Source organism: Natrix helvetica (genome assembly GCF_964273705.1).
Source record: "Natrix helvetica genome assembly, chromosome: 1".
Lineage (NCBI taxonomy): Eukaryota > Metazoa > Chordata > Lepidosauria > Squamata > Natricidae > Natrix > Natrix helvetica.
The window spans coordinates 125,133,114-125,154,443 of NC_138548.1; the positions used below are offsets into that span (position 1 = coordinate 125,133,114).

Here is a 21,330-nt window from a genome sequence, read left to right on the forward strand (position 1 = left end):
AATTGGTTTACTGCTGAACTTTCAGGATTTTTTTATTTTTCTGAAATTAAATTGGAATCTGCCTTCCTATAATGAGTCCTGTAATTAATTCGATATCCTGCACTTTTAGGGTGATAGAAAATAGGTCATGGCCTTCTTCTGTGTGACTTTCTTTTAGATTTTGGCAGTATTCTATCAAATGTTTCTAATCCCTTGGTCATCTCTCCTCTCCTCTCCCTGCAAGCTTGTCTAAATCCTTTTTAGGTGTGGTGCCCAGCATCGGACTTGCTAGTCAAGGCAGAATAAGCAAAGAAATATATAAAATGAACTATTCTTTTCTATAATTTTCTATAACAAACGATACCTTTGTTGATGCAATTTGCTGGCTCATGTTCAAATTTAATTAACTACTATTCCAAATTCTTTTTCACAAGTACTATTGCAAGCTAGCTGTCTTTTGTCTTATACCTACCCGAGCATTTAATTTCTGTCTCCTAAAGGAAGAACTTTTCATTCCATCCTGTTATTATCATGTCATTTTGAATTTTATCCCTGTCTTCAGTTGGTATCAGCAGTCCCATTAAGACATTGTTATCCAAAACACTCAACTCTGAATATCTTCCATTCCTTGCCAAAGTCAATCAAATTACTGTTGCTGCAGACCCTTGCAAGTTCTCAGCTGCCTTGAAGCCTTCTTACTTTCTATGTAACCTTGATAATGTAGAATCCTGACTCAAACAGAAAGCAAAAAAATGTACAGCTGTAAATATGAACGTTTGATTGCTCTAAATATTCATAAGCTATGAATGTAGCAGGTGGCATTAAAGTAAATATGGCATCAGGATTGGGGAACAACCAGAATGCTCAATTCTTAATACTCCAAAAAGTATTAGGGAAGATTCTCAAATAGATTATTAAGTGATTAAGCAAATATTGCCACACTATTTTATTACTTTTATTCTAGGGGGACTAGTTGTCTTGTAGAACGAGGGTCCCCAACCCCCAATCCATGGACTGGCACATACCACAGCATGCCAGAATCCGGTCCATGCAAAAAAGCAAAGCCCCATCTGCGGGATGCAGGCAGCACACAAAACCATGCCCCTTCCGGTCCACGGAAAAACCTCTCTCTGGTCCCTGGTGCCCAAAAGGTTGGGGGCCACTGTTGTAAAACATGGGAACACCTTGGCATATTATATCTTGATTCTAATAAAGAATTGGTGTCTGCTATTTTTAGATAAATCAGCAGCTGGTAGTCATTTTCAACAAATGTTCTATCATGACCGGGCGGAAAGACTCAAGTGGATGCTGCAGGACTCTGTCTTGTGTCCTGTACTATTCAGTGGTTTTAAAATATAACTTAGTAAGGCTATAAAGAGACTACTTATTAAACCATCAGGTGACACAAAAAATGCAGGCTTCCTAAGTCAAATCAACTTTCAAAAGAAAACAACTTTGAACATCATGCTCAAACCAGTGCTCTGGAATGTAAACTAGTATTAAAAATAAGTTTTTTAAAAATGATACACAAGATAGAATAGGGGTAATGTCACTGGAAAGTAGGACATACAGAAGGGTTCTAGGTATTTTAATGGATCACAAACTCAGCAAAAACAAGCTGGCACAATGTTGGATGGAATTAAAATAACTATTATGTCCAGTCATTGGAAATAAAACTCTATTCTGATTTGCCAGCCCATTTTTGGAGTAGTGCATTCATTTTTTGGCACTAAATCATATTTTCAGAAGAAAATATATATACAGTATGTTGTTTGATAAACCATGAAGCAGAATGTATCTCTATTATTCCAAATGGCAAGTTTAGAAACAATAGGTAGAAATAACAGGAAAGCAGATCAGGAAAAAAAATCCTAATGTTGATTTATATTTCATCATGAATCATATTTCTTCAAGACCTGGTGAACTCTCCTTCAGTGAAGGAGCAAACAGATGTTAGCCATTATGTGTTAAGAAAACTGTATCAGAATTATGAAGTACAGTTCATGCAAGTAGTTTGAACAGATCAGGTGAAGGCAACCTAGTATCCTCCAGATGTTGCATATACCTTTCAGTTCAGCTAATAACAAGGAATTGTGGAATCTGTACTCTGAAACATCTGGAGGGCACCAACATCCCAACCCTAGGTTTGAATACACCCTACATACCTTCCAATTCTTGATAAATCTAAATGGAACAAATTATTTTCTGGGAACATTTTGAGTATTTTCTTGTGTATTTGTTATTTTTCAGTCACTAAATCGTGCCTGGCTCTTTGTAACCCATGGACCATAGCACACCAGGCTCCACCCGTCCTCCACTGTCTCCTAGAGTTTTCCATTTATACCTTTTAATTATATTAAAAGGGCAAGCCCAACAAGCTAGCCATTTAATTGCAAAAAAAGATATTAAAGTTATCAGTTAACTCCATGAAAGCATGCCAGTTTAAGAGTGATCAGGGGGTTAAAAATCATTGATGTTTCTTAAATCCTACATAGTGTAATTTCTCTTTAATACTGTGATAATAATTTGTTTAGACATTTTTCACTTACTGCAATCAGAAGCTAGCATTTAAGCTTTGATTCCAAGTGGCATTCATAACTTGAGAGGTATCTTGTCTGTTGTCTCATACAAAAATCATCTTGGGCAAAGGTCATCTGTATTCAACTTTTCATCAAAACACAAAGACAATCTCAGATGCTTTACACCCAATAAAATAAAATGTATATTATTGTACTGTTTAGCTGTTATTTTTACACCTAACCATTCATTAATACATATTAGCAAGGTGCAATTTGGCAAGGAAACCTAGGTTTAGGAAAATTGCCATAAGGAGTAACATGTGTTTGAGCTACTGTGTGAGCTCATAGTATGGAGATTTGCCAATTATGGCCCATTGAAGATTAAGTACATTTTGAGCATCCCTTTTTCATCCCAAAGCATAGATCAAAACAGACATGTTATCAAAAGTGAGGGAATGGTATTGGATGTTGTTTGGATGGTGTAAAGATCTGTTGACAGATTTGTGATGGCTATTTTAACACCACACTATCCTTTCTGTTATTCCATCCCTCAACTGAGAATTGTGATTTGTTCCAGCAAATGGTTAAAAATCAAGCCAGCTTAATTTGGTCCTGATTTGGTCTCTCATCTGGAAAAAAAAGTTAATTCTTCTTTCAATCCCAGGGATTGTCAAACACTAGAACAGGACATGTCTATAATTAAAAAACAACCCTGATCAAATCCAAACAGTGATTCTTATAAAATTTAAAATAAAAAGGATTGTGTGGGGTTAAGGTGTTGGGCTAGGGAACTTAAACTCTAGCCCATACTAAACCAGAGAAACTCACTGAGTGACTTTCCCTCTTAATCCAACTTCCCTTACCAAGTTGTTATGGTGGGACAGATAAAAATAGTAGGAGGAAGCAGTATGTATCTTCTGAATAAAAGGCAGGATATAAATGTAGTAAGAAAAGAAAGATGGAAAAGGCTAATATTGGGGTGGGGATGGAACTGGAAAGATGGGATTAGATTTGAGGTTGACCAATAATTTGAATAAGGACCTGGGGCAAAGGTTGCCCTTTTGGTTTTGTGGCTTAGTGGCTAAATTTCTGGATTAGGAGCAGGGAAACTAGAGTTCTAATCCTGCCTTAGGCACAAAGCCAGCTGGGTGACTTTGGGCCAGGATTTATCAGCCCTATGAAGAGGACATCATCAAACCACTTCTGAAAATGTGGATAGGAATGCTAAGTAGGGACAGCTTTGTTTAAGAACCAAGTTGCCAATCCCAATGTTCATCACTACATGAGGGCTATCTATAATTTCCAGTTAGTAATTAATTACTCTTCAAACTAAACTGCCATTTGTGTATATCTAAACTGTGATACATCAGAATTTCTAAGTCTGTGTTAAAATGGGATGTTTTGGCTTTTATCCTATGATACTAGCAGCATCAGAGTGCTCTTCCAAGGGCAAGTCTAAACTATGCCACATTTGTCTTTAGAGCTGTACCCAGAAAACAGCTTCACTTATATACTTCAAATAGATGATTTCCCAGACTTTTACATTGTATTTTTGAAGTGATTCTTTTTTATTTGTTAGAAATCTATTTCCAAATAGTTTAGCGTGTTTATAATTGCTCATGGTTCACACACATAGAAAAGAAAAAGGATGGTTTCTAGCAGTGGTGGGTTTCAAAATTTTTTAGAACTTCTTCTGTAACCCCCAAATACAATGTGCTAAGAAAGAAGTTAAGAAGCAAACTGGAGCCATGGGAAGAGCCGGGCCGAAGATTAGTCTTGTGGAGAGAGATCTTCAGCAAATGCTCTCAACGCTCCAGATTAGACCCAAAGATGCTTAAGCTATTATCTTGAAACGTGAATGGATTGAACTCTCCACAAAAAAGGAAAAAAATATTTTATTATTTGAAGCAATTTAATAATGATGTTGTTTGCCTTCAAGAGACTCATATTAGGCTGCAAGACCAGAAGTATTTAGTGAATTCAAAACTGGGAACATTGTATGCTGCCTCTAACTTGGTAAAGAAAAATGGAGTGGTGATATATATAAATAAAAGATTTCCAACCAAGGTTATAGAGGCAGACGACAGTGGTAGATATATAGCAATTGAACTTGATACAGACTTTGGTGCTATTTTGGTTTTAGGAATTTATGCACCTAATCAATTACAAGAAAGTTTTTACAAGATGCTTCATTTAAAAATTTTAGATTGGAATTTTAAGAGTATTTTAATTATGGGAGACTGGAATGGAGTGATTTCGCCAAGAATAGATAAGAGAACAACGACCAAATTCATTACCAAATTGCCAAAGGCCTTTTTTGACCTACAAGATGACTTGAAATTAAAAGATGTTTGGAGGATACAACATCTAAATGAGATGGACTTTTCTTTTTACTCAGATAGACATAAATCCTTTTCAAGAATTGATTTCTTTTTGTTAACACCGGATCTACTCCCTAAAGCTAAGAAAACCAAGATATTCTCCAGGACACTTACGGACCATAGCCCGGTGTGGTTATAAATTGAACTAGGGAAGAGGCCAAGAAGGTCTTGGAGAGTAAATGAAAATTTATTTAGATACGAAAAAAATGTTGATGAACTTAAAAAACACATGAAGGAATTTTTCAGTTTTAACATGAATAAGGGTACTCCCATTGAAACAGTTTGGGATGCAAGTAAAGCTTACATGCGTGGGATCCTGATACATATGAATTTCAAACATAAACAAACTAGACAGAAAAGGAGAATGGAACTGGAAGATGAAATAAAAAGCAAAGAACAGCTGCTTATAACAAGCCCGAAAGACGAGGCGCTCCAGATGGCGCTAAAATTGTTGAAAGACCAATTTCAAATGCTTATAGCCGAACAAACAGCAACTAACTTGCAATTTGCTAAACATAACACCTTTGCTAACGCTAATAAACCTGGTAGGTGGTTGGCTTATACTTTGAGAAGGAACACGAATGATAGAATTATTGATAGAATTGAGTATGGAGGGAAGACGGTATATCAACAAGATTTGATTAAAAAATCATTTGTGGACTATTATGCTAAGTTATATGTACACGATAATATACAGAACAAGTCAGTAGATGATTTTTTGGAAGAAAAAAGAGTTACTAAAATATCTGTGCTTCAAAAGGCAAATTTGGAACGTCTGATAACTGCTGATGAGATCACTTTAGCTATAAACCAACTTAAACTAGCAAAGGCTCCAGGGACTGATGGTTTGACTGCAATGTACTATAAAACTTTACAACTGGAAATGATTGAATATCTTACACAACTTTTTTGTAACATACAGCAAGGCGGTAAAATACCCTCCTCATGGAAAGCGGCTTTTATCTCATTAATACCCAAAGATAAAGAGGGCCCTAAGAAACCAGAAGATTATAGGCCGATATCTCTTCTGAATACAGATTATAAAATATTTGCTAAGGTACTAGCCAACAGATTGATGCCGGTTATTCAAGAGATTATTCATCATGATCAAGCAGGATTTATTGAAGGCAGATATATGAAGGAGAATGTAAGGCAACTCATAGATTTAATTGACTATCTTGATAAGAATAAGCAGATCTCGGCAGCGCTGGTCTTCTTGGATGCAGAGAAGGCCTTTGATCGAGTGAACTGGAATTTTCTAACCAAGACTCTGGAAAAGATGGATATGGGACCACGATTTCGGCAGGCTATTGGAGCAATTTATCAGCAACAAAATGCACAACTTATTATTAATGGAAATCTGTCAACAACTTTCGAGATACAAAAAGGTACAAGACAAGGTTGCCCATTATCTCCATTGTTATTTATCTTAACTTTGGAAGTCTTGTTGAACGCAATTCAGGACTCAGAATCCTTAGATGGCATAACTATTAGGCAAAAGGAATATAGAACTAGAGCATTTGCCGACGATCTGGTTGTTACCCTTTCACACCCTTTGAAATCAATAATCCAGATGAAAAATATTATAGTAGAATTTGGCATGGTGTCAGGGTTTAGACTAAATCAAAACAAAACGAAAATGATGGTTAAAAACATGACAGAGTCTCAAAGAAAGAGATTTGAAAGTTTAGCAGGCTTTGAAATAGTCTCCAAGGTCAAGTATTTAGGAATACAAATTGCAGAATCAAACACAAAACTTTTCTCAAATAATTATGAAGTGTTGTGGCAAGAGATCCAGAAAGACCTTGAAGTATGGAAAAAGCTACAATTGTCTTTGCTTGGAAGGATCTCAGCAATTAAAATGAACATTCTACCTAGATTTATCTTTTTATTCCAGATGATACCTGTGCTTAAAACAGATAAAACTTTGTTAAATTGGCAAGCAACATTAAATAAATTTGTTTGGAAGGAGAAAAAACCGAGAGTAAAGATGAAGATTATGCAAGATACTCGTGAAAGAGGCGGCCTTAGACTCCCAAACCTTCGATTGTACTATGAAGCTGCGGTACTAACGCATGTAGCAGATTGGTTTGGGAAAACAAAAATGGATTTGCTGAATATAGAAGGCCATGATCTTGTTCTGGGATGGCATGCATATCTTTTTTATGAAGATAGGGTGGACAAAGTGTTCAACAATCACGTTCTCCGAAGTGCCCTGATGAGAGTATGGAAGAAGCACCGGCCCAATTGGGATTATAAAATACCACTTTGGTTGGATCTTGCAGACACCATGGGGATTATGATTAAGTCACTCGGGGGTTGTTTATACAAAGATGTGCTTATCGCTGATGGGGATGAATGGAAGTTAAAAACTTTGGAACAACTGTTGGAAGAAGGAATTGTTTTAAATTGGTTACATTATATACAGCTACAGAAGAGATGGGAAGAAGATCGAAGGGTCGGTTTTATGGACAAGGAAGTGGATCTGATTAAGCAGATAAAAGAGACTGGCCCAAAACAAGTTAAAAGAATATATAATGTACTGTTAGAAAGAGATTCAGAAAGTGAATTGGTTAAGGATTGTATGATTAAATGGGCTCAGAATTTTGGTGAAGTTGTTATGTTGGAAACATGGGAAAGAATATGGGTTCAGAATGTTAAATTTACACAGTCACAGAATTTAAGGGAGAATTTTTATAAAATGTTTTACAGGTGGTATTTAGATCCTAAAAAATTATCATGCATGTACCCAAATATTCAACCAAAATGTTGGAGATGCGGGTGCCTAGATGCTACCTTTTTTCATGTATGGTGGACCTGCAATAAGGTTAAGGCTTTTTGGATAAAAATATGGTGGGTCATGCAAAATGTACTGAAAAAAAGAATACAATTTACTCCGCAAATGTTTTTACTGGGTATAGCTAAGGATCTTACTAAAGGGGAAACAAAATTGGTTCTGTATATGGTCACAGCAGCTAGGCTGCTGATTGCGCAACATTGGAAGAAAGATTTTTTTACCGACAATTGGTCAATGGACTCAGAAAGTGGCGGGGTTCGCCGAAATGGCAAAAATTTCAGCTTTTTTAAAAGATCAGAAGCAGGAGAATTATACACAGGAATGGGCAAAATGGATTGATTATATACAGAATAAGTACCAGACTAGGAGGTATTATGTAGCCTTTAGCTAAGATTGTTTAGACTGATAGTTGATTAGAGTAAATAATACATGGGATGCTTGGAATCATTAGAGTGGTGTATAGTGGAAGTCAGGGGTGGGGGTTGAGTGGGAGGTGGGGGTGGGTTAGGGTGGAGGGTGGGGTAATATATATGTATAAATATACTAGAAGATGGGATTAATGAAATATTATTTTAAGAGAAATTTATATTATGATTTATATATGTTAAATTAGTTTAGAAGAAGGGATTGATGGGCTATTATTATTCTAAGAGAAATTTATACTGTGATTGTTGGGAAGAGAGGGGGTACAATATGTGTATGAGTAATCTACTTTTAGACAGGGGGAGGGGAGGGGGTAAAATAATTGGTATAATATTTGAATTTCCTTTTTTTAGGGGGGGCTGGGGGGAGGGGAGGGGGTATAGTATCTGTATGGGATTTACACTGTATGGTGGGGGGCTTAAAGGGGGAAAATATGTTTGAATAAAACTTTTTCAATTAAAAAAAAGAACTTCTGTAGATGTGGCCTGCTTTGTGGGAGTGGCTTGCCAGCCACGTGACTGAGTAGGAGTGGCTTGGCAGTCATGTGAGTGTGTGGGCGTGGCCAACATAAAATGTGATAAAACTCACTTAACAACGCTCTTGCTTAGCAACCAAAATGTTGGCTCAGAACCTCTGGCATTGAAGCACGCAAGTCTTAAAGCTGTCAAGTTACAAGACCCTTGCACCCCTAACCCTTTAGAAAAAAACCCCTAGGGGTGTTCAAACTTGACAGCTTTAAGACTTTTGGACTTCAACTCCCAGAATTCCTCCTCCAGTCATGTTGGCTCAGGAACTCTGGTATTGGAGCACACAAGTCTTAAAGCTGTCAAGCTACAAGACCCTTGCACCCCTAACCCTTTAGGGAAAAAAAAGCCAGGGGTGTTCAAACTTGACAGCTTTAAGGCTTGTGGGCTTCAACTCCCAAGATTCCTCCTCCAGTCATGTTGGCTCAGGAACTCTGGCATTGGAGCACACAAGTCTTAAAGCTGTCAAACTACAAGACCCTTGCACCCCTAACCCTTTAGGGAAAAAAAACCCAGGGGTGTTCAAACTTGACAGCTTTAAGACTTGTGGACTTCAACTCCCAGAATTCCTCCTCTCGCTCTTCATCTTGATGATGTGCGGACGGGCAGGGGGAGGGATCTGGAACCGGTTCTAAACGGCACTGCAGATTTGTGGAACCTCTTCTATAGAAGAGGTTAGAACTGGCAGGAACCCACCCCTGGTTTCTATGATGGTTGATTTACTTTATCAGCTATATGCTCACCATTGAATACATTAACTGACTCAGATGAAGGCAATTGGTACATGAGACGATGTCTGATTATCTTTCTATATTTGGTGACATGAGACATAACATTGCAGACGAACAATACCTTTCTGTATATGACTGCATCCAAAAACTGTAATAAAGGACACCAGCGCTTAGAAGCATCTGCAGTTACATGAGCAATTTTTATCCCTGAAGTGTATTTCAAATTCAAGTTATTTCTCCCAGGGTGTGATTGGTTCACATCACTCTAAGCCAGGCTGTTTAAAGAAGATTAATAAATGAATCTTAATAGACTTGGTTTTTATACCCCACTAACTCCAGTATCTTTCTGGAATAAATATGTAAGCTTTTAAATATCATTAAAGGTACAAAACCATAAACATTTGGAGTTGATAATTTCTGTTGGATTAAGATTGGAAGTTCCTAGCTTGATCAAGTTCAACTGGTAAATCTTTGATTCTTCAGAGTTATCAGTAAAGGTTTCAGACTCCAGGCATCTATGAGAAAAACCCCAACCCCACCACCCAAAATAGGGTATGTCTCAAAAATGGGGGCTGGGGGAGAGAGAGGGCTAGAAATGTAATATTTAGGCAGTCTGTTGAGATACTGATTACAAATTTTTCCATCAGAAATTTATCTTGCGCCTTCATTTTTAGTGTATGCTTCCCTCCATTGGTGTCTTTCAGGTAGCTGAAATTCTTTCTAATTTATCCACATAGCTCTCATTTGGAAAGTTACCTGGAGAACCTGGACCAGTCACTCTCTTTTCTCTTAATGAAGACTATCTTAAGCAATGCAATAAAGTTAAACGGGATGAGAGAACCAGGTCTCATTGTGAAACAGTGGTGTACAACTGCAGACACAACGGGTACAGGCCAATGTCTTATCTGAGTCAATTGTTAGAAAAAACAACCTATTTATTATCATTTGGATTCACCAGCTAAGTCACTCAAATCTTCCTTATAGAATCCAGAGACTATGGTAACAATAGACTTTCATATAGACCATAACCACTTCCGTGTCTGGCAAGGCAATAATTTACCTGACCGATTACGGACCAATTCTAAACATCATCTTCCAGCTCTTTACGTGGAACTTTACAGGTTACCCTAGAGTGGCAGCATTATGAATTAAATGAGTCAACAGTAGGATGCCTGAGACTCCATTGTCTTTCCACCCAAAACCAAATCTCTGAAAATAGGCCACCATTCATTCTTCAGACTGCACACAGAGGCAGTCAGCCCAGCAAGGTTCAAACCACTGGAAGAGCAGACAAATCCAACTACAGTAAACCTATTCATACTCAAAACCTGGTTCCAAAAGATGACAGCACTCTTCCATTTGGTTTGACTGAGACTCTGCTCCTGCTAGGGCCACACCTAGAGACATATATACATACATACGTTCTATTATCAAAGCCCTGGTCCTCACTTGCTCGGTTTCCTCAAAGCTATCAGGCAATGAGCCACAATGTGCAATCCGTATGTAGGGAGGTTTGCTTGAAGTTTAAGAAGTCATGGAAAAGATTCTGCTTGCCAGGGCAATCATCAGCCACAGGGTTACCCACTGAAAAGGAAACTAGGAGTCTGCTGTTCAGTTCAGGCCAGATGCAACTAGTCTAGAGAAAGACATTTCTCAGAACCTGACTCAAATATCCCTGTTCATCCCCAAAACCCAGGGACACAAAAAGACTGAGAGTCTTGTTTCACTCATTTCTTGCCTACAGACAGGCAGGCAAACAACAATCATTGGGCCAGTTCCTTTGGACTTCCTATTTGCTATTCCCTCTTGCCTCTCTCTCCAGAAGTTATTGTTGTTAATATAAGCAAATGTTTGCCTTCCCTAGAATTAAAACTCCCTTCCTCCACTCTCCGGTTGAGTAGGATTTGGCTACGTTTGGCAAGGAGCTAAAGCTCAGTTTCACCCCTTGGTCCCTACAGACACTGTAGCTTCTTAAGAGAGCTAAAAAAAAAAAAGCAAGTAAAACAAAAGAGCTCTCTAAAATTTGCTCTCAATTTCAACCTGGAATTGCCCAAGACCGCTGGCAAGAGTCCCTCGAGAGCAGGGCAGCCTGCCTGCAGCATATGCTGAGGTCGTCAAGAAGCTGGCACAATGGGCACAGTGCCACTACTCCCCATCGGGATGCTCTTTCAAATGAATGAGCTTGTTTTCAAGCAATGTTTTTAAACACAGCCAAGGATGCAGTCCGCAATAACAATAACTATCACCGTCACCACCACAATGCCAAGGAATAAGAGGAAAGTAAACTAACAGGGGAGTAACTAGAATAGCTCCATGTCCAGAGGGATGAGTGGCCCAAGGTCATCCACTTGGCTTTGTTCCTAAGGCTGAACTCGAACTCATGGTCTCCTGATTTCTAGCCTGATATCTAGCCATTGCACCAAACTGTTTCTCTGATTAGTGCATTATATTTGTTTTAGTTATCACATTCCTTTCCCAACTTGATTCTGGGAGTTTAAGGATACCCACATGGGCTGGGGGTTATTCTCCTCTAATGTTATTTTCATATCGATGACTCTGTGAGAAACCTTGGGTTGTTAGAAAATACATGTAAAATGTGAAGATTATTTCAAGTCAAACTCCATTCAGAGCGATTTTTTTTAACAATATGAAAGTAGCTTACCATTCCTGGATGCTTTTTTGACTTTCTTGTCTAGCCTTCAGCCTCTCCTCCAAATATTAGCCAGATTCAACCTCGCTTTGCTTTTTGATGTTAAACCATAGTTGGGTAGATGCTATTACCTGCTGTACCCAATAGATCGTAAGTGGCCTGAAGTCACTCACTGAGTTCTATAGTCAGATAGGGGCTTAAATCTGGTTTTATCAATCCCAGTCCAATTTTAATCAAAACACAACCACCATTGAGTCTAGTCTGCCCATTCATTGCAAGCTGCTTATCTAACCATCCTATAAATATTCTCATTGGAATTTGTATTATCATTAGCCCCAACCTTCTCTTTTTGAATCTATCTGTTGTCTGAAAGCTGAGGCTTAGCTGCAAGGGAAGACATGGAATGGGCTCTTTTCAGCCACTGAACACAAAAGAATTTGGAACTTCTATCCCTCAGGTTTGCCATTTCATTCCTTGCCCTTCAGCACTGCAGTAAACTCTACAAATTAAAGAACATTTGTTAATGGTTGGCCATATCAATTTTATAAAATACAATTGGTTTTAGGCAATGATTTTTTTTGTCTCTTCTACTTTGCTTCTTATTAGACTTAATTTTTCTTTTGTTTAAATTTTCCATTTTTATTTTTGTTATATGAAGTTTTTTATAAGTATTCCTGTTGGGCAATTTGGGCTTTTTGGTCAAATAAGATGCAATGTATTTAAAACATACAAACTTAAGTTAATGGTTACCTGTCTTGATTTGTGCTAAGATTTAGTCCTAGAGTATGTTGTACACTAACAACAAAACTAAGTTAAGAAATATAAAATAATAAAGGTTTAACAATGCAAAATCATAATGCCCAGGATGCCTTTCTACACTCAACAGGCAACCATGTACTTCATACATTAATATCCTGGATTCAATGCATTTGCCCCTCCCTTTTTAAAAGGTATAAATTGGTGGCCATCATCATGCTTTATTATGAGATGAAAGACATGGCAAAATGATATACAGTATAGCCTTGCATACAACAGTCTGGCTCTCCAGGGACCAGCTGAGGCAGAGAGCAGGGAAGATCAGAGTAGAGAAATGAAATCCACTGTTCTTTGGCATGACAAAATGCAGCAGGCTAAAAGATCTGCAGCAGATACTCTTGCCAATTTGACCTAAACTGCTGGTCCCATTCAGATATTCCACCTATTAGGCCCCACACTTCTCAATCAGGAGTTAATCTAAAGAAAGACGCGATCAGAAAAATCAAGTGTGTAGGTTACAATAAAGTCCCGGTTAGGTCACTGACTGTATAAAATAACTAGGCTCCGTTCCACATAGGCAAATAAAGAAGGGGAAGTATATATTCATAAACTATCAAGGTTAAAATAAACTTATCATGGAGATAAAATAGTAGAAGCCAAATGTGAGGCTGGAATGCTGCTGCTATTACCAATTCATATCCCCAACCTTTTTTTTCCAGAGTGGCTATGGTACAGTAGCTATTGAAAAAGGAACCAGGGTGAAGATGGTCTCGTGCAAATCAAGACTTCCTACAATTACAGCCAGACACCAGATGACCTGCACAGATTAGGTTAATCAGTTAAAGAATTTAGCAGCTCCTAATTACGTTTTGCAGAAAGAGAATCTGGGAGAGGCAACAACAGACACAGTTTGTTGGGTGAGGATGGGGAGGTAGACTCCATAAAATCAAGCAGATGTTTGGATAAAGTAAATCAAGAAGTAACCTCTTAAACTCATTATCTGCTCCTGTTCCACTAATGCTCATACACTTAGCTTAATGGCTGAGTAAGGAACCAAGATGGAAACCCCTCAGGACTAATCAAGGGGGACCAAAGACTGAAGAGCCTCTAAACCCATCAGTCCTTCCCCTAGAAAGTCATCTGGCTTGGATAAAGCAGCTGGCCCTTTCCTTTCTGCAGAAGAAGACAGAACTACATTTATACATTACTATATTGCCCAGGGACCTACTATTGTAAGGGGAACGGCAATAAACAAAGAGTGCAGGATCCTGCCTCATAATCACAACAAGGTTACTGCCAACTCTTGGCTCACTGTGGACTGATTCTGGGCTAGGATCAAGAGGCACACAGAAGTCCTACAGATAGGCTTTGTTGTATAAGTTAAGCACTTGGTTGCAGCTTTGGAGTATGTAGACTGAATTAATCAACCAAGTCAAAGCTTTGGAGAAAATGGCTTCAGGCAGATCACAAAAGTTAAATGTGCATCAGGATACATAGAGCATGAAGCCAATTAAGCAGCTGCACAGCAGAAGCATCTAGCTTTTCCCATTCATGGTAACCCTTGTGTTCCCAAATCTGAGGTGACTACGCTATTTCCATCAGAACTAAAATCATTACACTGAAGAAGGCAAATTTATTCTGTACTCAAGGGTACCTGCCCAATTCAGAAGTCACAGAAATAAGAATAAAAAGCACAAAACAGTTCATAGTATGGTTTTCCTAATAAGGTGAAAGAGCAAGGGTGCTAAAGAACACAAGCATTTAAAGATGTATGGCCTTCCACATGCTGGCTGGGGAATTCTGGGATTTGAAGTCCACACAACTTTAAAATGGGTAATGTCGAAAAATACTATTTTAGAATAATAGTGCCACCTTTCCCCACTTCTGGATTTCTTAAACAAAAGACAGTTTCATATAGAAATCATCACGACCTGGAAATTAAAAGAAGACTCCAATCCTAAGTCTGTGTATTGGGAAATTAATTCCATCTGTACTGAACTTACCTATAAGTGCATAATAAATAAAACTGGTAGTATTACTACTGTCAAAACCCATATGAAGCATTTCAGGGAGTACACTTAGAATGGGAAACTATTGTCATCTTTTTTTTCCTCAGAAATTTAATAGGCAAGACAAATCGATTCACGTGTACTTTATTTGCTTTGCATCTATCATAGTTCTTTCTCTCCACTGTGCACATTCTCAGAATATAGGCATACAGTACATGCCTACATCTGTACATATCTGCCACTGCCCAAAGTCTCTGCTGCTATAATGATGGAAATTTATCTGGCATACAAGTTGAAAGTCGCTAATTGTGGAAGAAGGAAAGATGAGTGCGCAACAGTCACTTTGAATCAAGGAATTACTCCTGCTGGTTCTTTTTTTGCCTCCTCCATACAGAGAAGTAGATGCAGCTTATATATACCTAGCAAAAGGCAAAAAGCTGCACAGTAAAATTACCCAATATGTACAGATGCAGGAAAGAATTGTGAAGTCTCCAGGAAGTAAGGAGCAACTCAAGGTTCAAAGCCATCTTTGTCATAACCAGAGAGGCATGCTCCTTGTTAAAGGAGAAGGGAGGCAGAAGGGAGAAAGACTTTAGCCCGAAGCAATTTGTATACTGATGGTTATCCATGGCAATAAAATGCCCTTCACTCCCTCCTAAGACTTAAGCCCTAGGCTGAAGCTGTTATTTCCTTGGCTAAAATGATTCACACATAGGATTCACACATTATACAAGTCAATTCTTTAGGCCTAAGCCTGCCAGCATAGAATTTCATTACTCTCTTCAACCAGAGCCAGCAGTTTTCTGCTATGGTCCTGGCAAATATATATATATAAAACCAGACATCATTCATAATCCAGGCAGCAGCCTTTCCCAACCCCTGATCTATCAGCCTCAATTGGTCATGCTATCAGGGATGTTTGGCCATTGTAATCCAAGCTATTTAGATTGCTTCGGGAAGGGAAGGTCCCTTTAGTCTCTCCTTTAAGGGTTGACAGCACAACCCAGCTATACTCTCAGCTCCCGAATTTAATGGAATGGCCACTGGACTACAGCGTTGTTCTTCCCTCTTTAAGGGCAGTTCTGCAATGGGGCTCCGGGCAGAGTCAACCCTTCTCTTCCCAAAGGCAGACTTGACGTCTCCTTCTGCCTAGGATGCAAAGGAACCGGGACACGTTGGCAAAGAAGGGAGGTGAAAGCAAGGCGTATCTTCCGCATCTCGGATAGACAAAGTCGGATGCCCCCCCTGGCAATGTCAACTGGTGGACCTACGTCTCAAATAGAAGAAGCGACTCCAATCGACGCCCTTGGCAACCTTGCTCAGCCTTTTAGCTGCAATCGAGTCCAGCAGGCTGTCCGGGTGGGAGGGCATCAAAGTCCGGCAGGGGAACGGCCCATCTTGCCTAGCAAGCCACCTCTGCCCGGGTCAAATGAGAACCCAGGCCTTTTCTTGACCGTCCGCCCCCCTTTCCCGGGAAAAAAAAGGGGGGGACGATGAAGAGGAAAATCTCAGCGCCGAGGGACGAAGGGCTCGGAGATGGCGAGATAGCAGTCAAGACCCCGCTGGCGCGCTCTTACCTCCTGCAGCTGAGGGTCCATCTGCTTCGGAGGCGCTTGCCGGGCGGAGGAGAGGCTTTGCCGCCGAGCCAAAAGGCAGGCGCGATTCTAGCGCATGGGCGTCCGCTTGGCAGGGCTTCGGCCGGTCTGGAGCACCAACGACAAAAACCTTCTAGCGCCGACCGGGCGCGCTCCGAAGCAGCTCCAACATCCCGCAAGCGGGGCGAAGCGAGTGGCCGGTCCCAGTTCCTGACTCCGCCTCAGCCGCGCCTGATTGGAGCGCGGGAGAGCCTTGGGTGGCGTCTTTCCATAGCGAGAACTCCGGCCTGCGGTCCCTTCGTCGCCTTTGCCTTTTTCCACCTCGAGGCGTGGCTGAGGGAGCGCTCGGAGATCGCTGAAGAAGACCCAGCTCCGGGCTCATAGAGAATTTAGAGCCGGACGGGAAAAGCCAAACAAAAAGCCCCAGCCCTTCTAATCCTAAAGCACTCTGTACATGCTCAGAAGCGCTGTTTCCAGGCCATGCACTGTATACGTTCCAGGACGTTCAGATCAGAAGGCTGAGACCCTGCAACTTTTGAACTTTTTGATCCCTCGATATTTGGCGGGTGCATATAGAAGCATAGTAATTATATTTTTTTAAAAGAAACGCAATCTCTTCGAGAAGCTTTCACTAAAGGCGCTTCTCTGCGGCTGCGTGTTGTATTGATTTAAATACACAATCGCTTCTCTTCCAATCGTTTGGTTTTTTTAAAGAAGATGTTGTTTTGGTTAAAATACAGACACGACTGAAGGCGGGGAAACACACTAATTGTGTTTTGGTTTGAATACCCACCTGCAGCTGTTGTGTCTGCTGTTCATTGTATGCTGTCTTAGGGTTGACGTATTTCACATCAGCTTTAATAAAAAAAAGATACACCCAACTATAAATTTACAGATATTTATTGTCGCTAGACACCTTGGGGAAGTAGTGAAAGCCCCAGGAACTGACAATGTTATTAACTCACATTATCATTTATACAGAAAGGATCCCGAAGAAGATACACTAGAACCAATGATTAGAGGCAGTGAAAACCCATCACGTGTATAGATGTTTGATAATGCTGCTCTTTCCCAATTTAAAAATTAATACTTTAAAAAGAGTTTTAAATAATGTATTAGGCTTAAGTTTTCGTAAGAGAGAGAAAGCATTAAAAGCAAAAAAAGTATTTGGGGTGGCCACAGAAAGCATTGTCAAGTGTTTCCTTTTTCTCTCCAGGAACAATGAAATAACCTCAGTTAGCTTCTTCCAACTGCAATTTAGTTAAAATTACTGCTGTTAAAATGAAAAGGTTTCAAAATCTGGAGAGCAGCTTTAATCATTACAGTATTTAAAATATATTTAGGTATCCTGCTGTTCTCAAATTCCAGTAATGAGGAAACTATTTAGGCTTTTTTTTAATAGTCTGGCATCTAGCAGAAGAATGGAACCACAAAGTTCATCATCCAATGTATAGGCCCATCGATTGAAGCTGTATAGATTATGAGAGTTAATGTCCATTACTTACGGATAAAAGTTGCATTATGCCATCAAGAATCAAGTTATGCAATTTTCTTCCAATAGGCAAGTGAATAAGTGGCATTTCTCTAAAACTAGCATCTAATTGATTAGTATTGTAATTGAGCTTACTCCTGGTAATTGTATACAATTACAGACTAAATATCCTGGAATCTTTGTGTGGTGCATTTATATCTGAAGTGGAGATCATTAGGTACCTCCCAGATTTCGTTTTTGTCTGTGAAAAAGTATGCCAATCTCACAATAAATATGTGCCACATAATTTAATTTTTGTTTTAGCAAATGAAAGACTACCCCACATAAAATAATTGACTTTGAGAACACAAGTAGAGCATTAATAGTTCTGAGGATGACAATTGATAAAAAGTGCAAATTGTCACGATAATACCATATATAGAAGTATTAAATGACTCAACCCCACTTTGAGCTGCAACAAGTGAAGGACTAGCGTATTTGTCAAATATTTGTAATATCTGCACAGATGCTGGAAAAACTTCAGCCACAAGATAACAACTAGAAATGTGATAAAGGAAAAGACACAATATGATTTTATGCATTCCTTAAATGTCTACGTACATTACCTTTATTTTTGGTCAGCTAAAGCAGCTTATGTAGCTAATGTTCCTTGCTATTAACTAAATATTTTCCGTAGGGGATTTTCTTCTGTTATTTTTTTTCATCCCCCCCCCCTCCACTGGGAATATAAACAGTTATTGAGCACAACATTAAATATACCTAGGGAAAGACATTCCATTGGCTTAACACAGCTTGCTCAACAGAATATGGTTGGGTTTTTAAACAAAGGGTTTTCAGCTCTTCCCACTGTTATTAACGTTACGTACAAGCTTTATTCTGCAGTTGTTTTAATGCTTTGGGGATTTTTGCTTGCTTTATTTTTTATTGACATACATTATGATTTATACAGCATATTATGTTACCCTGATTTGGAAGTATACCAAATAATAAATATTGGATCATTGTTCTATTTTGCAGAGCATTTAAATATCCCTGTCCTCTTATGTAATGTCTTGCCTTAATAATCTCTTGGTAATATATTCTGGCTTCTTGATAATAGATGTTTGTCTTCTATATGCACTTTAAATGTTCCAGCTGATGTTATCTTCCCCAATCTCTTGAGGACCATAAACCTCTTTCAAACAGCACAAATAGTCAAGACTTTTTGACAGGAAGCTGCTCTTCAGTTCTTTATGAAAGGGTTAGTGCTTCTTTGAGCTATCCTGCAAGTTTGTTAGTTCTTTCATTTAATTTTGGATGCTTATACTGTAACCCATTTCAGTCAAAGCAGAGATTTCTATTGGTCATGAGACAAGTTAATTTGGGGGCCCTCATATATGATCATTTTGTCTATAATCTTTGAGGCTACCCTAGGACACCTCAAGAAACTACTGTACTCATTGGCTATAAACATTTCATCAGCTTTAGCAGTATGTAATTATAAAAACATTAGAACCTTTGCATTTTATAATACAATATTTTACAAGAGTCTGGCTAATGTTTGTACAACATGAAGGTAAGGAAGGGGGGAGAAGTTGTGAGTGAAGGAATGGTGATTTTAATTTGCCAAGAGGAACATTTTTCAAATTTCCGGGTTGATTTCCATAATATATACCGTTCATGGTAATCTTTTTGACTAAAGTAGAGATAGCGGCTGACTTTCTCCAATTCAAGATTTTATTGACCTTTCCACATAGACTTGCAAGCAAATACAAGTAGTTCACAATTTACAACCATTTGTTCAGCAACAGTTCAAAGTTACAAGAATACTGAAAAAAATGACCTATGACCTATGAATTACAGTCCTCACAATGTCACAGCATCTCTAGCCGTGAGATAAAGTTCATTTACCGTATTTTCCAGCATATAATATGACTTTTTAACCCCAAAAAATTATTTCAAAAATCGGGGGTTGTCTTATACGCCAGGTATAAGAAAGGCCGTACCACAAAACCAAAACAAAAGAAAAAGCAAGGCCAGCAAGCAAAAAGCCGCATCGCCACCAGCGCAGACGCCTGCCTTTCAATTGATAACCTCGGCACTCCTCGCCTGGGCACGTGGATAAATGAGGACTGGGATGGCTTAGTAAGGTCTGGCTGGCAGTCTGGAGGAGGAAGGCGCTGAGCTCAAACTATGAAAGCCCTGCAGCGCGGAGGCCTTCATCCGGCTCGCAGGCACCTGAAAGTAGGGGGTTGTCTTATAAGCCCAGTCGCCTTATATGGTGGAATATACGGTACTTCTGTCAATTGCAGCATCCTGGAGTCATGTGATTGCCATTTGCAACAGGCATGAAATCCTCTTACCTTCACTACCGGTTCGGAACTGGGAGCACTCATGCACCTATAATACCACCTATTATCTATTAACCTCTGCAAGCAAAAAAACTCAGAGATCATCAAGGATTCCACATTTCAACCCTGAGCTACATACAGTTTCTTGGATATTAGATTAAAAAATGTCTTGCATCTTCTTTTCTCCCTTCCTTTGAGCCAACTTCTTTTGCTTCCACTGCTTCTGCTCAAAACCTAGACGCATTGTGATTTCAGACAGGTTAGTTCACGATCTCTCAACCTTGACAACTTTAAGTGGGTAGACTTCAACTCCCAGAATTTCCCAGCCAGGTTGAGAATTATTGGGCTAGTTACAGTGGTGGGATTCAGCCAGTTCGCACCACTTCAGGAGAACTGGTTGTTACGTTTCTGAGCAGTTTGGTGAACTGGTTGTTGGAAGAAATCATTAGGGCAGAGAACCGGTTGTTAAATTATTTGAATCCCACCATTGGCTAGTTATAACAGAATATGCTACAGACCAGAAAAAGAAATAGAATCCCCTCCCCTCTCTTTTTCAATCAATCCCTTATCCAGGACATGTGAGAGGTAACCCAAAGACAATCTGACAGGGCCACTAAAATACCATTGGAAGAGAAGCTTTCAGTATAATTGGAGGTTTTGGATATTGTTGATGAGGCAATTCCCATTTCCTTCAGGAAAGGCAGCCACAAAGCCACAGAAATGAGGCAACAGTGAAGATTTCATTTTGGCTGCAATAGCCAGGCAACAGCTTCCAGCCAAGGGCATGACAAGTTGACCTGAAACAGTAAAATCTTCAGTTTAATCCACTTTTTAAACCATCCTTAGAACAGGATGGGATCCTTTAATTCATATACACCAATAAATATATGGTACCAAAGAAACATTTAGGGATTTACAAACAACATTAATAACTGGTAATTGTAAATCATCCTTTCATTGTGAAATCAACACAGAAAATATTACTATTGTTGCTAAGGTTATTGTCATCGTTATTGAATGATTAGTCTGATTAATGCTTCACAGACAATATGCCCCATGTGGCTCATGGTTTAAAGTCTGACACAGAGAAAAAATGGAAGAATGGAAAGGGAGCAAGAATTTCATGAGTAAAAACTTCCTTTCT

The 21,330-nt window shown here is 39.1% G+C and overlaps 1 protein-coding gene across 1 annotated transcript in view; it reads right to left on the minus strand.

Annotated features, from left to right (window-relative positions):
* The window catches only part of LOC309383487 (unconventional myosin-X-like), a 135,608-nt gene extending 119,120 nt beyond the window's left edge, over window positions 1-16,488 (minus strand). Inside the window, exon 1 of the mRNA XM_081936100.1 lies at window positions 16,347-16,488. Within this exon, the coding sequence (XP_081792226.1) occupies window positions 16,347-16,367 (21 nt within the window). The 5' untranslated portion in view covers window positions 16,368-16,488. The remainder of the gene's footprint in view (window positions 1-16,346) is intronic.
* Window positions 16,489-21,330: the final 4,842 nt, after the last annotated feature.